This window comes from Panthera leo, chromosome C1, assembly GCF_018350215.1.
Source record: "Panthera leo isolate Ple1 chromosome C1, P.leo_Ple1_pat1.1, whole genome shotgun sequence".
Lineage (NCBI taxonomy): Eukaryota > Metazoa > Chordata > Mammalia > Carnivora > Felidae > Panthera > Panthera leo.
In genome coordinates this window covers 79,802,546-79,817,479 of record NC_056686.1, presented here as the reverse complement: position 1 = coordinate 79,817,479, position 14,934 = coordinate 79,802,546, and the positions used below count along the sequence as shown (strand labels likewise).

General features: G+C 35.0%; 1 protein-coding gene across 2 annotated transcripts in view; it reads right to left on the bottom strand.

Annotated features, from left to right (window-relative positions):
- ABCD3 (ATP binding cassette subfamily D member 3) overlaps window positions 1-14,934 on the bottom strand; it is a 75,218-nt gene that overhangs the window by 21,885 nt on the left and 38,399 nt on the right. For both annotated transcript variants that reach the window (XM_042952928.1, XM_042952929.1), the window contains 9 exons: window positions 10,673-10,742; window positions 9,238-9,335; window positions 8,770-8,893; window positions 8,172-8,228; window positions 6,074-6,216; window positions 2,661-2,730; window positions 545-614; window positions 358-455; window positions 150-241 (listed from right to left, as the gene is read on the bottom strand). In XM_042952928.1, the coding sequence (XP_042808862.1) occupies window positions 150-241; window positions 358-455; window positions 545-614; window positions 2,661-2,730; window positions 6,074-6,216; window positions 8,172-8,228; window positions 8,770-8,893; window positions 9,238-9,335; window positions 10,673-10,742 (822 nt within the window). The remainder of the gene's footprint in view (window positions 1-149; window positions 242-357; window positions 456-544; window positions 615-2,660; window positions 2,731-6,073; window positions 6,217-8,171; window positions 8,229-8,769; window positions 8,894-9,237; window positions 9,336-10,672; window positions 10,743-14,934) is intronic.

Below are 14,934 nucleotides of genomic sequence, written 5' to 3'. Positions count from 1 at the left end.
TCTCTAAAGGTCCTAAATCAGCTTCCAGGAGTAGGAAACGGGACTTCAGTTGCCCCTTATCTTAACCTCAACTGGGCACAATCATTAAGTATTACACAGTTTTAAAACTTCTCTGCAACTGTTTGTTCATCATTACTAATCTTACTTACCCGGCCAATCTCGTCATCTCACGGCCAGCCAAAACTATCCGACCCAGAGCTTGAGACATTCGCAAAAGCATTCTTCCACTTTGGTAGTAATCCTTAAAAAGAAATAAATACTGGTTTTCACTTATGTTTCTAAGACTAAAAAGCAGCTTTTATTTGTTTTTATATTGAAATTTTCCATTTATTATGACAACGGTTACTAATACTTTACCTCTAGAAGTTCTGAATGTGTACTCTTGACATGTCGAGGATGAGACAAATCTAGGAAAGGACGACTGACAACCAGGTAACCGACAACAGTGGCAAGATCTGACACAAAACAGTTAGGATTGAAACATTAATAACACTTCACTTTTTCCACAAATCTCATTCCACTATCCATTTCAAAGCATACTTACATTTGGCAATTATGCTATCAATGAAGCCCATAGAAAACCGAAACAAAATGAAATTATGTAGGTGCTCCACCTGGCAGAAGCAAAAACAAAATATATATATATATATTGTACGTATATAAAAATATGAATCTACCCTAAAAATAAAAAAATTATAAGATTTATTCCATGAATATTTAGAGTGCCTACGATCTCTGATTACACTGTACATCACATTTTCTTGAGCACAGTGCTGATCAGAGTAGATGCCACAAAAATACTCTATGAAACCATTTTTATGCAAACAGAATGGAAATCACATATAAATGATAATGTGGTATTATTTGCACATAATATTGTATTCAGAATATGGTCAGATACATATATGCTGAAAATGATCAATAACTAAAACAACGACAACAAAACAGAAGGATGAGCTAATTTAGGTAAAACACTAGCTGCTTAGATTGGCACTCAGTGCTTTGCTTTAGTTGGAGACATCTGGTCTATGCTTTCTCTAAGAATCATATTACACTGCATCTGAACCAAGTGCTAATGTAATCAATGCTGCGCAGCCCTAGTCTGTAGCTTTAATCTCAGTTAAATGCAGTACCTTAAAATAACAAATCTAAAAATGTTTTGTATTCTGCCTTTTTATCAGATTATTCAAGGCCCTGCATGATCTGGCACTGGGCTCTATCCTAAATTTAATCTAAGCTGCTCCTCCTCTCTGAGTTCCAGAGATACTGGTTCCTCAAACATGTTCCTGTCTTAAGGCTTTCCTTCTGTTGTTCTCTTGGCCAGGAATACCATCTTCCTTGATATTTCTATTCTGTGACTAACTTGCTCACTCCATGCATGTCAGGGTGGCTTACTCTTACTACCTCTTGTGAAAGTACAATGACTGGAACATTTATTCACCAAATGCCATGTGTTATATGCTATGCTCAATGCTGGAGATACAACAGTGAATAAAACAGACAAGGTCCCTGAGCTCATGGAGTTTACATCCTCATGAAAGAGACAAACTAGAAAACAAGTAAGATAAATATAAATTGCAATATATGCTTTTAAAGAAACAGATCGTTAAATCGGGAAGGCCATTTCACATAGACTAACCAGAGAAGGCAAAGCCACAATAAGCTGTTAACTTTGGGGCTAAAATCTAAGGATAAGAATAAGCAACCCAGGTAAAGAGTGAGCTGGTGAACAGCAGCAGTTCCCTGGAAAATTACCCTAAATGCATTTTATCAGTAAGCACTATCAAAGTTCAGTCACATTAAATATAAGTAAGGCAAAAATCCAATTTCTGAAATAAGGAATTTAAAATGACTTTCCTTAACCTTTTTAAATCACTTCAAATATACACTTAATTTCACAAACTTCCACTTAAATGTAAGCTCCTTACAGGCAGGATTTTGTATGTCACGTCCACAAAATTACCAGCACCTGGAACAAGCATGGGCACCTAGATGGCACTCAGTATCTTTTAAATGAATGAATAAAATTCCTTGAATTCAAATTTTCCAAATGGCAAGAAAAGAACCGATGTATGTACAGTTTTCACAAGAAACAATGTTTGGAACCCTAAATCAAGTGTCAACCAACTATATGGCCCAAAGTACAAATGCAGCCTGCCACGTATTTTTGTAAATAAAGTATTATTGGAACACAGTCACACTCACTCATTTACATAGAGTGTAGAGTTACTTTTGAAGGGCAGAGCTGAATAGGTACAACACAGACCATACAGTCTAAGAAGCCTAAGCTACAGATCTACTATCTTGTCTTTTACAGAAACAGTTTGCTGACCCTATTCTAAATAATAATCATCATAATAATATCTTCAAGAATGCTACAGAAACCAAAGAATTTATGTTTAAATAAGACGCCTGTGCATCTCTAAAAATACACTGACAATTATTTTAATGAATAAATAATGTTTGTAACGGGAGGCTTAATACACTAATAGGATAGTTTTTATTCTTATATTTTTTATGAAAATACAGCATAAAAATACTTCATAGCTGTTTAAAAATGAATAGCTTAAGGATTAAAGATATATACCTATAGATACAGATAGTCACGGGCCAAAAATAATCTTTCCATAAATACACGAGCCTCAAGCATGTTATCTTACCAGTTTTCGGAAGACTGAGTGGATTGTCTGCTTTTCTCTCTTATTTCCATTGTAAAAGGCAATTTCTTCACTATTAAAGAAAATAATTTAGTAATTAATTTTAGTATTATCTATGCGTGAAAAACAACTGAAATAGAGTATTTGATGACTGAATATTTTATTGATATGGACATTTAGGGGGTGCCTGGGTGGCTCAGCAGGTTAAGCATATGACTTCGGCTCAGGTCATGATCTCCTCACGGTTTGTGGGTTCGAGACCCACATTGGGCTCCATGCTGATGGCTCAGAGCCTGGAGCCTGCTTCAGATTCTGTAGCTCCCTCTCTCTACCCCTTCCCCACTCATGCTCTGTCTCTGTCTCTCAAATATAAATAAACATTAAAAAAAAAAACTTCAGTGGACACTTAAGACTATAGGCTTAATGGGTGTGTCTTGCCACAGTTCTGTGCTGGAGATCCTGCTCCAAGCTCAGCTGACCAGAGAGCACAGGAACACACACCTAACCGGATCACAGACTGAACTGCAGCCATATGTTGCATATGCCACCCGTAGCCTGGTTGGAAAAGATGCGCCGGGTGAGTCCTCAGAAATTTAATTAATTTCTTTAATAAAAAATAAGAAGGAAGCTGCTATGATATATAGGAAAGCAGGGCTGGGACAGCCATTATAGATGACAAATGGAGTATAGACCCTACACACAGGAGGGAGAGGATAAATAACAGGTAGAAGAAGCTACTGAGCGATGCCATGACATACAGCCTTTGAAAGACTGAAAAGCAAACCAACTCCAAATGATTTCACAGTGCCAGCTTCCAGGAGGCCCAGCTGAACAGTCATTCTTATTCTGGGAACCCCACCATTTCCTCACAACAACTCTCCTTTTCTTGAGCTGGACTGAATGGGTCCATAAGGGCCACAAGAATCTTGACTAGAAGAAAAAAGGCATTCTTACGGATGAAGAAAGGTAAAGTGCAGTTAAGAAAATCTGTTGTCACACAGCTAGCAAGTCAAGCAGATAAGATTGTAAACCATACCTGACCCTCAAGTCTAGTCTTCCCATACATCAGTATGATGTAAACATTCCCAGAAAAGTAGCTCTTACAGCAGAGAAAAGTAAAGATTTACATAGGAGTCTAAGGGCAGAGTTGAAAAGCCTTCAATAAACACCCAATTATTTCCTTAAAGTCTCTTTTTCCCTTAAAAATTTATGTGAATTGCATATTCTACTCCAAAATGTACCTGCATTCTTCCCATTATAAAAACAAGGTAGCTCTTGCCTCAGCCCCTTCAAGTAAAATTAACTTCGTATAAAAATGAATCACGTTTGACCTGTGTTTCACCATTTCCTTGACACAATCATATAGAGCCCCAGGGTATCAGAGTTCCAGTTTAAAAACAATTCTATACCTATAATTAGTTTCTCGCTTCCTTCTACCTCCTCTGCACATTTAAGCCCATGGAGGAAGATAAAGTAAACATTCCACTGAGTCATTTTAGCCCCAATCTAAAACCTGAAAGGGCAAAAACATCCTAGAATACTATGGCTGGGCATCTACCATTAATTCTCTTCCACATCCTTCTTCCTAAGAGAACTCCAATTTTCTTAGTTACCTATCTACAAGGAATGAGTTCCATTTGGTCTCAGGCAATCACTTTACTGTGACTGCTTCAGACATGGGTAAGTGATAATTCTGGTCAATGAGAGGTGACACAAAGTCAGCCATGGGACTTCCGGGAAAGTTTTCCTGCTCTCATGAAGAGATGGCCTGTTCTGATTTCTGGACTTTTTACAGGGGAGGAGTGCTGGTGACATCTGGAACTGCTTCGTCATCTTGTAATCACAAGAAAACTTAGGCTGAGGAAAAGAGGAACGTACAAAGGAAGGCTGAGCCAAGAGAACATAAAAGAAGAGCCAGAGCCCTGATCATGCTGTGCCTGGAACAGGCATCTTATGAGTTCTTATGTCAAGTAGTAAATGTCCTTATTGTTACAGCCAGAATCAGGGTTTTCTGTTTCTTGTAAAAGAAAGCATTCTAGCTGATACCATCTTCCATTCACTTGGTAAATCACCTCTCTACTCAACCAATCATCTATTCCTCAGCCTCCCTACAGCACAAAATTCTATTTAACATTGCTACCATTTTAGCGATGCAAGGAAATAAAGGAAGAGGGAATTATTAAAAGAGTAATATTTTTATAATATTTTTTATTTATTTTGAGAGAGAGAGAGAGAGAGAGAGAGAGAGAGAGAGAAAGCAGAGGAGGGGCAGAGAAAGAGAGGGACACAGAGAGAATCCCAAGCAGGCTCCACACTGTCAGCGCAGAGCCTGACCAGGGCTCAAGCCCACGAACTGTGAGATCATAACCTGAACTGAAGTCAAGAGTCAGACGCTTAACCAACTGAGCCACCCAGGTGCCCCTAAAAAAAGTATTCTGAATAAGTCTGTAAATGCTTATGGGGTACTAAATAAAGATCAGGATTCTCAAAATGAGGTAAGGTTGACAGATTAATACATACATACATTAATACATGAGAAAATTTACTGAGTACAAACTGCATATCAAAACCTGTGCTGGAAGCTTTGTATATATTTCATATTTAATCCTCACAACAGCCCTATATTATCTATCATAAACAAGAAAAGTGAAGCTATAACTAACTTGCCGAAAGTTGTATAATATATAACTGGTAAATGGAGGAGGCAGATTTTGAAACTAGTCAGGCTGGCTCCAAAGCCTAATACTTTTTCTTCCTATTTTGGAAACTATCTGGAAAATAGGAAAATAGAGACAGATGCAGGAAGACTGAATTACTAAGAATCCCAAACAGTCTCAAAAGTATTTGTGGATAAGCTGAGATAGAACTTTCCTTAAAGAAGTATTGTAAGTAAATCAGAATTTGAATTATATTTTGAGCATGTTTAAAGTGAAATGAACAGAAAATTATGAAGAGGTGAACCAAGGATACTACACAGTTAAGAAAAAGAGTTAGAAATGTGGAAGATTACTCTTGTATAAAACTGATTATCTTTCATAATGTATATTTTCAAAAGAGGGAAATTCACAAACACCATTTTAGTAACACTGTCTACCACACTTTTTGGAGTTAACTTATATGACATCAATATTCATAAAAACACATTTTTAATACAGCTAAATTCCTTCATTTTTTAATGATTATTATTATTTTTTAATGTTTGTTTATTTTTGAGAGAGAGAGAGCGGGAGCAGAGGAAGGGCAGAAAGAGAGGGGGACAGAGATCTAAAGCAGCCTCTGTGCTGACAGCACAGAGCCTGATGTGGGATTCGAACTCACGAACCATGAGATCATGACCTGAGCCAAAGTCAGACGCTTAACTGACTGGGTCACCCAGGTGCTCCACAGCTAAATTCCTTTAATACATTGCTCCTTACCTGTTGGTGATGAGCCGGGAATTAACGTATCTATACTCTCCTTCATACTTTTGCTCAGTTATTGTCATCTTACCAACGGGTCTTCTAAGTCGAGTTAGGAATAGCCCGGAAACAATCAAGTAGGCCATCATACTTGCTGGGCCCTATTATTATTGGAAGAGAGAATATACAAAGTTTAAGGATATCATAATACATTCACCGGATGCAACATGTACAATTTCTATAATTAGCTCCAGTGGCTTTGAGAAAAACTGCTCTTTTGGTTAATTTTTTCCTCTTAACTCTTTTTTGAGAAAGGACACACTGGGCATTTCATCCTTTTAACTACTCATCAACTCTTCCTCCAACACTGTACACTCTCCTGAATTTGTTCACCCAAAAATTCCTAATTGCAGTCTACACTCTTCCTATAGCATCTAAAACTCTTCTGATGAAACTCTTCCTGATATTCCCTTAAGATTCCACAGAAAGTCTCAGACCTCTTTTTTTTGCCTTCTCCTGGAATGTTAATATTCCCTGAGGTTTCTTCCTTAGATCTCTTCTCCCAAATTTTTAACTCTACCCCCATCACTCTTAAGAATCCAAGACAATATCTCCAAGTAAGTACCATACACTTAACACCTCACTACTCTGTAGGGCCTCAAGCAAAGTCCCCCAAGGCAGCTCTAATTGCCCTTCCCTCTACATCTTGCCTGCAGCTGCCACAGCTTGTAACTTGGTGAGTCACCACATCACCCACTGACCAACCCAAGGGAGAAGCTTTAAGCTCACCTCTCCAAGTTCATCACAGGTACTCCCTCACTCCCACCTATATCGCATGTTCCGCCATGCTGAAAAAACGACTTCCTGAACACGCCATTCAATGAAGTTGTTCGTATGCCTGGCAAACCTGACATATCTAATGGATGCCTACTCATCCTCCTCAGAGCAGCTCAAATATCACCTCCAATTCTTCCGGACACTAAAGATTTTATTCAAACTTCTGTTACTGAACTTAGCACTTGACCTTATAATAATCTGAATATCTATTCTGTTATTAGATTGTAAACCTTCTTCAGCAGGAACTGTGTCTTATTCATCTTTTTATCCTTACCACCTAACACAAGATGTGTGGACTATAATGTGTATTCAATATTTTTTTAATTAAATATGATTGATTCAATGCAGTTCAACAATTACTGCAAGAATGGGCAAAGGAAAGAACTAAAACATAGTTTCTACCTTTGAGAATCAGAATTGGATAACAGGGATACATGGAAAGATTATTTAAGTATAAAAATGTACTAAGTACCATAAAAATATTGGAGCACACAGATGAGAGAGAGAGGCATTAGGCCTATTCACTTGCTTATAGTAAAAACAAACTAGAAGAATGATTAAACTTGGATCACAGCGTAGCAAAAAGTTAGTAAGGTAGATAAGAGAATTCAAATAAAAAACTACTTTCCCAGTATTCTGGAAAAAAAGCTAAATCCACTATAGAAATCATATATTCTCAACTACAAAATGTGTACACATACACATGCACATATATATACAACGGCCACATTATTACATGGTTGTGTGATAAATATGTAACAATAATGTATTAAATGCCTAAAGTAATACTTCAATGAGAATACTCAGAGAAAATCTAAAGGTCATTGTTACCAACACGAGTATCAGAAAGACAGGGTAATAAGGCTCATGAGATAGTCAACCATTTACATTTTTATAAAATTATATATGATGTAATAAACAGTTACAGCCACTCTAAAGGTATTTCTGACATTTTAACATTCAAGTTTCATATTAAAATGGCTGCCTCCAAATCTCTTCTTACTTAGCCATTACTTTACAACAGTAAGTACATGTATGTCATTGTTAAAGCACTTCTGGTTATAAATGCCACAGAAACTTTCCAAGTATCTGCCTTAAGGAAAATTAAAACACCAAATTAGAATACTTTCTAAGTGTCTAGTACAGTATGAGTTTATAAACTAGACTTTATTAGGTACATGTCATAAAAGCACATTCTTTGAGATATATAAAAACTCCTACAAACACTCCAGCTATTTACAACACCATATTAGAGCAATTTAAAAGAGATTAAACTCACCTGAGCTCCTATTGCACTTGTTAACTTGAAGATATACAAAACTATGTCTAAAAATGGCTGTAACGTAAATATTAGAAGGTAAGGAATTAAAAAGAACTGGAATGCATAGATATATAGCTAACACAACACAACAAATATAAAATACTATTCAACATTTAACACATATTTGTCAACACGTAGAGTTCCCACTATATATATAATGTGCTATAACAGTATATAGATCAACAAATACATAAAAGAAACAGTTCTTGAAAACTTAAAATAGAGACAGCATGACCAATGTCTACCGACCATCAAGTGGGAAAAACATGTATCACCTTCCAACAACTAAGGAAGCTCTACTGTGATAATTAACCATTAGTAACCCAGTAGTTTCTCAATGTAGTGTAAAGACACTGAATACAAGGACCTAAGATGGAACCCCAAATCTAGTACCACCTTTTCTGGTTTCTATATATCTGCACCTATAAAACAAAAGGCTCTTTCTACTTGTAATATTGTTTAATTCTATTACTTTATCAAAACATCCATGTGTTGAAATAATTGAATGAACCTATAATTTTCTGATAGTTTAAAAAAAGAAAATAAAGAAACTTACCTTACTAAGATTTGAATACAGATCAACTACACTGTTACAAAACTTTTCTACATCTTGTGTAAGCAGCTGGTCTGGATTGGCTATTCTGTTGTCCAGATTTCCCATTTTATAATATGTGAAAGCTCTATAATAGCAGTAAAAAAATGACATTAAAACAAACAATCACATTTTAGCACATAGTGTAAATTCATAGAAACAGAAAAGTCAGGAGCTGGAAGAGTCCCTAAAGATTGTCCTAACTGATTTTAGAAACAAGGAAGAACATCCAGAGAGGGATGACTTGTCGATTAACGGAAAGGCCCGTAGGAGAGTCTAAATTACTGAGGGCTTTCCCTGTATGCTTCTGGGTCCAAGAGCAATTCCCTTGAAAAATATATTCAATACAAAGGAAAAACCTCTATATCTCAATATCATAAGCATTTCTATTCAATTTAAGCATTTTTAATACAAAAATAGGTTATCACTTACTGGAGATACTCCTCATAGAGGTATTTAGTTAGTCTTACGCGGAAGCACAGTTTGAGCTCATTTAACCCAAACTTCAAGAAGTTATTAACCAGAGAGATCTGAAACAAACAGATATGACTGGTTTCACTACATTTCTACTTATAAAATTACAATTTATTTCTCTTTCACTGGGTATGTCCCTAAATCCTATGATTTGTTATTACCAACAGTCCAAACTGATGTACTTCAGTTCTGTTTTACTTAGAGTTTACAAAGATACAAAGACAATATGCTAAACCAAATGCAATTGGCTATACTATCGTGATATATTATTAAAACCTAACTTGACACTCAATTTTAGAATATGTTAGTATCATCAATTATGAGAAGCACCTTGCTACTTTTTTTGTAAACAAACAAAAAGCCTAATCTGTCACCTTTGTATCCAATGTAAAGGAGTCCTGACATTTGCGTTTATATTTTGTTTCCTACTACAAGCACTGACAACCCTAGACAATGAAATTCTATTTTCATTTGCATTTGTTAAAAAAAAGTACTCTAAGTTTCACACCAACTAATACCATTTCCAGAGTATTTCTAGAGTCATCTTTATTTCTCTTTTCCATCATTATATTAAAATTAATAAATTAATTCTTCCACAGTTCCAAACTCATTTACATGAACATTTTCTCAAGAAAACACTGGCCGCCTACTGAATCTCAACCTTTTACTGATATCTATACTACTTATCTCAATTTCTTAAAGGTCTAAAAGCCATGTATGTATATTTCTCAAGCTTTATTAAATCTCTGACATATTTTCTGATTAACTGGATTTTACAATCAAGTTTTTTTCACTGATATATTTATATTAAAATTCTTATAGTGACAATAAAGAACCAAGCTAAGAAAATCACTTATGATTTAAACCAAACACTGACCTTTATTTTTAATATATAGATAATAAATTCCCATTTTAAACAAACAAATAAATAAATAAATCCAATTTAACTTAAACTACATCAGTGGTTCAAGTTACTATAAATGGCCTAAAGCAATGGTTCTCAACCAGGGTGATTTTGCCACCGTGCCTACCCCCACCCCAGCCTCCATGGAACATATGGCAATGTCCTAGAGACATACTTGGTCATCAAAACTGGGGGAGGGGCACTACTACCATCAAGTGCAATGCTACTAAACATCAGAGATACCCTGGCCTAAAGGTTAAAAAAAAAAAAAAAAAAACACACACACACACACACACACATCAATCCAATTTATTTTTCTATCTAGGATAAAGGTTTACATTGAAAGATTCTGCTGTAAGTTACAAAACTAAACTCGGAATAGGAACTTGCCATAAATCTTTAAAGTTAAGAAGTACAAACAAATCTTTGAAGATTTTAGTAAGATACAAATTTGTCCGTATGTAAAGATTTTTAAAGAATTACACTTACGAGAGGCATGGCAGCGATGAAGTTGAATAAGTATCTCTTGAAATCTTTCCTGCTACGACCAATGATACCACTGCAAACCACCACATGCAATGCATTAGTTGCAAAAGAAGCAATCTTTCACACTAAAAACCCTGTAAAGCTCTAAAATTACTCTTGGAAATTTTTATTGACTCAAAAGAATCAATTAAGAAAAAAAGGTGCTGAAAAACATTTTCTTGCAAAAACATGTTTCTAACTTTTGAAATTTAATCATTTTACATAGGCTGCCTGAAATCCCTCTATAAATGGCAAAATCAAATACGAATAATTTCCTTAGTTCTTTCCTTAGTAAAAATGGCAATTTAAAAAAAAGGCTTAAACTGCCACAAAAGGAGCTTAGATGGCAAAACAATTAACTTTATAGAGTCAGGAATGGGTTATTATGGATGAAATAAGCTAGTATTTCTTTGTTTTTAAATATTTTAATACCATGATTCTCATTTGTATGAACTAATTGCAGAGACAGACTAATGACAGATCAGCAAACTCACTGCAAAAGGTCAAGAGTAAATATTTTAAGCTTTCGTGGGCAGGAAGGTCTCTGTTCCAACTACTCAATTCTGCAAATGCAGAAGCAAAAACAGCCAAGAATGAGACTGGCTGTGTCCTAATAAAATTTTCCAAAGCAGATGGCAGTGGGATTTGTCCTGTGGAGGCTTGTTTGCTGACCCCAGGACTAAATGATAAATCAGAAAGTAGATTAGTGGGGTTCCTCAGAGCCTCAGGATGGTTTTGCAGAGGCTTCAGAGGTGTTAACACACTTAAACTAAACCAACTCTTCTTTTACGTTCATTTGTTTTACATATTTATCTGTTCTAAAAATATCCATTAAGAACTTATTCAAAGTAAGGGTTCCACTACTTTTTTGAAAACTATCATATAAGTAAAGGATCTCTGAGTACCTTATGTCTGTGATCTACTAAAATGATAGAACTTCTTTGGTCACACACTCTTTTCTCAAATAGTATTTATTAATATTCAAATATAAGTAAAATATATTTTGAATTTAAATATATTTATATAAATATATATTATATATTTAAATATATATTATATATTTAAATATATATTATATATTTAAATATATAAATATATATTATATATTTAATATATATATTAAATATATATTATATATTTAAATATATAGGCTAAATGATTTAACCTAGCTCCACGGGGACCTGGGTGGCTCAGTCAGTTAAGCATCTGACTCTTGATTTTGGCTTAGGTCATGATCTCAGTTTGTGGAATCAAGCCCAGAGTTGGGTTCCATGCTGACAGCACAGGGTCTGCTTGGGATTCTCTCTCTCTCTGCCCCTCTTCTGCTCTTTCAAAATAACCAGAAAAACAAAACAAAACAAAACCTAGCTCCACACCACAAAAAAATGATATGGTAATAATTTTATTTTTATGAGGGAATAGGTGAATAATGCCATGTAATGTTAACTGGTCTTTTAGAGCAAAAAAGTTGTATGGTCAAATAAATTTGGAAAATCTGAGCTAAACAAAGCTAGCAAATGTCTTTATAAAAAGGTCTTCTCAAAGCTCTTACAGTATGACGTGTTGCACTGAAACTCTTTTAAGACAGTTCTATAGCGTGTAGCATCTCCTCTGTCATACATAGACAGGACATACTTAGGGAAATGCTCCTTTAGACTGATAAAAAATTAATAGTCCAAATTTGATAGAAGTGCTAAACAATTTGTTTTTTAATTTTATGTTGAACTAGAAAAAGCTAAAATAGAATCATATAAAAATGTTTGTAGAAACAAGAAAATTAAAGGGGCGTCTGGGTGGCTTAGTCAGTTAAGCATCCGACTTCAGCTCAGGTCATGATCTGACCGTTCGTGAGTTCGAGCCCTGCGTCGGGCTCCGTGCTGGCAGCTCTGAGCCTGGAGCCTGTTTTGTGTCTCCCTCTCTCTCTGCTCCTCCCCCACTCATGCTCTGTCTCTGTCTCTCTCTCTCTCTCAAAAATAAACATTAAAAAAATTTTTTTAAAAGAATATTAAAAACAAGAAGCAATTAAGACAGTACAAAAAGTTTAGAGGTTTAAATTAAAATGACTTGAACCAAACTTTACATAAAACCAAAGTGCTTTAGCTTTAGCCCAAGCTGTGAAACACACAAGATTATAAAACTTGGTAAAGCACATGCTATCATTCAGCAATGGTTTACCATTGGAGTAGCAGCTATAAATTTAAAAAATGGTTTCTTGAATAAAGCCTTATTTCTGCTTATTATTCCACTGCAAAGGAAAAATAATAATAAAGAATATTTTACAGTTTATTTACATCATTATTACTTCCAAAACATTTAAGCCTTTTATAAATGATGATTTGGTGATTTTAAAATGCTGCCTGTAGCCTGGGTGAAAATAAAATATATCTTTATGATTCCACTATAGCAGCAACAAGGTATGAAGGATTCTCCTTCAAATCATGGAATTACCAGTCTCTACCTTAAAGAAGGAGTCTGTCCTGTTAAAATGTGCCCATACTCCAAAGCTTTTAGCCACTGCTAACAAATAAACATGTAAGGGATATTAAAATGTACATTAAGGACCATCATGAGTCTTTTTGAGACTCTTTTTTTTTTTTTTTTTTAGGAGAAATACATGAATCTAAACCTCCGTGGCAGAGGCAAAAAGGAAAAGACAGATAAACCAATCTACAATGTGGCATTAGTACCGAGTTAGAGGAATGTGTTATTTTTCAAATAAAACTTTCATATTATGAATTCACATTTAAAGATGTTAAATTTAACCAAAGATCAAAGATCTCATACATAGAAGCTCAAAAATATTTATCAAGGAGAAAATTAACAATTAACTTTAAAATGGCCATTTCACAATTGATGAATATGGGTTAAGAGTGTAAGGAAGCTCCTTGCACTGTTCTTGCAACTCTTCTGTACGTTTAAATAGTATCAAAATAATATGTTATTTAGAAACCCTTAAGTAGTTTTGTTTTTCATTTTTTTTCTACATCTCAAAACTACATTTTAAAACTGAGTACCCAACAAATTGATTACTCTATCTAACAGAATTATAAGCTGGCTTATGCCAGATAATAATCTTTCTCCTGTCCATCATCACCAAATAATGTACCACCTACTCTTGGCAATGCATTTTCTCCAGGGCATTAAGTCTGTGAGAAAACTAGTATCAGTGTCTATTCAGTTAAAGTTGGAAATCCATAGTTTATAAGAGCAAATATTATTTTAGATTACAAAACGTGAAATCACAAAATGTAAATAAAAGGGGAAAAAAGTTTACGAAATAAACTACTTCTCCTATACTATACCAAGGTTGTGCAAGGTTATTTATATATAATATGTAACTTTCTACACAGATAGCTAATAAATTCATAGTGTATATAACCTGCACATTTTTTGCTGTAAGTATTTAACAATGCTGTAATTGGTGAGACTGTATTTTTATTAATAGATATGGCATTTAGATAATAAAGTCATCAAAGGAAAAACTATAAATTCTACAATCATGTAAAAGGGTATAAATCTCTTCTCTACGTTATACAAAAGACTCAAATTATTTAGGCACACAGCCCATATAAACAGAACTTAGCAATAAAATTGATCCTCCAAAGCTGATATGCTAGCAGCAATGAATAAACACTTATGTTTATGACAAACTTCTTAGAATTTTTTAGTGAATTCCTCACTAGGGTACACACACAAAAATGACCAGACTGTCTGTTTAAAACACTATTCAGGAAGACCAGACCGTCAATAAGCCCTCAACTTGGCTTCCTTCAGCCCTCACTTTTAAATGTGAATAGAGAGGCAAGAGTGACAGAGTTGCTAACATAAACAACAAAGATGAGAACAAAGGGCCAAGAAGGAAACAGAAACAATGCAGGGAGACAGGGAGAGAGTGAGAGTGACAGTGAGAGAGAACAGAGAGAGAAAGAGAGAGAGAGAGAGAGAGAGAGAGAGAGAGAGAAAGAGAAAGAAAAGGAAGGAAAGAAAGGAAGAAGGGAGGAAAGAAAGAAGGAAAGAAAGTCACACACTTGAAAGAATGACTGCTCTAAAAATGAACATCCATACAAAAAGATAACGCTTGGAAATAAAATTATGACAAATACAGATTCACTGGATGATACAGTAAAAGGAAATTTCCTTGAAAATGTCAGAGATGAAAACAGTAGAGAGATTATAAGAATCAGATGATCAGTCTAGGGTTCCAACACTCAAGTAATAAGGATTCC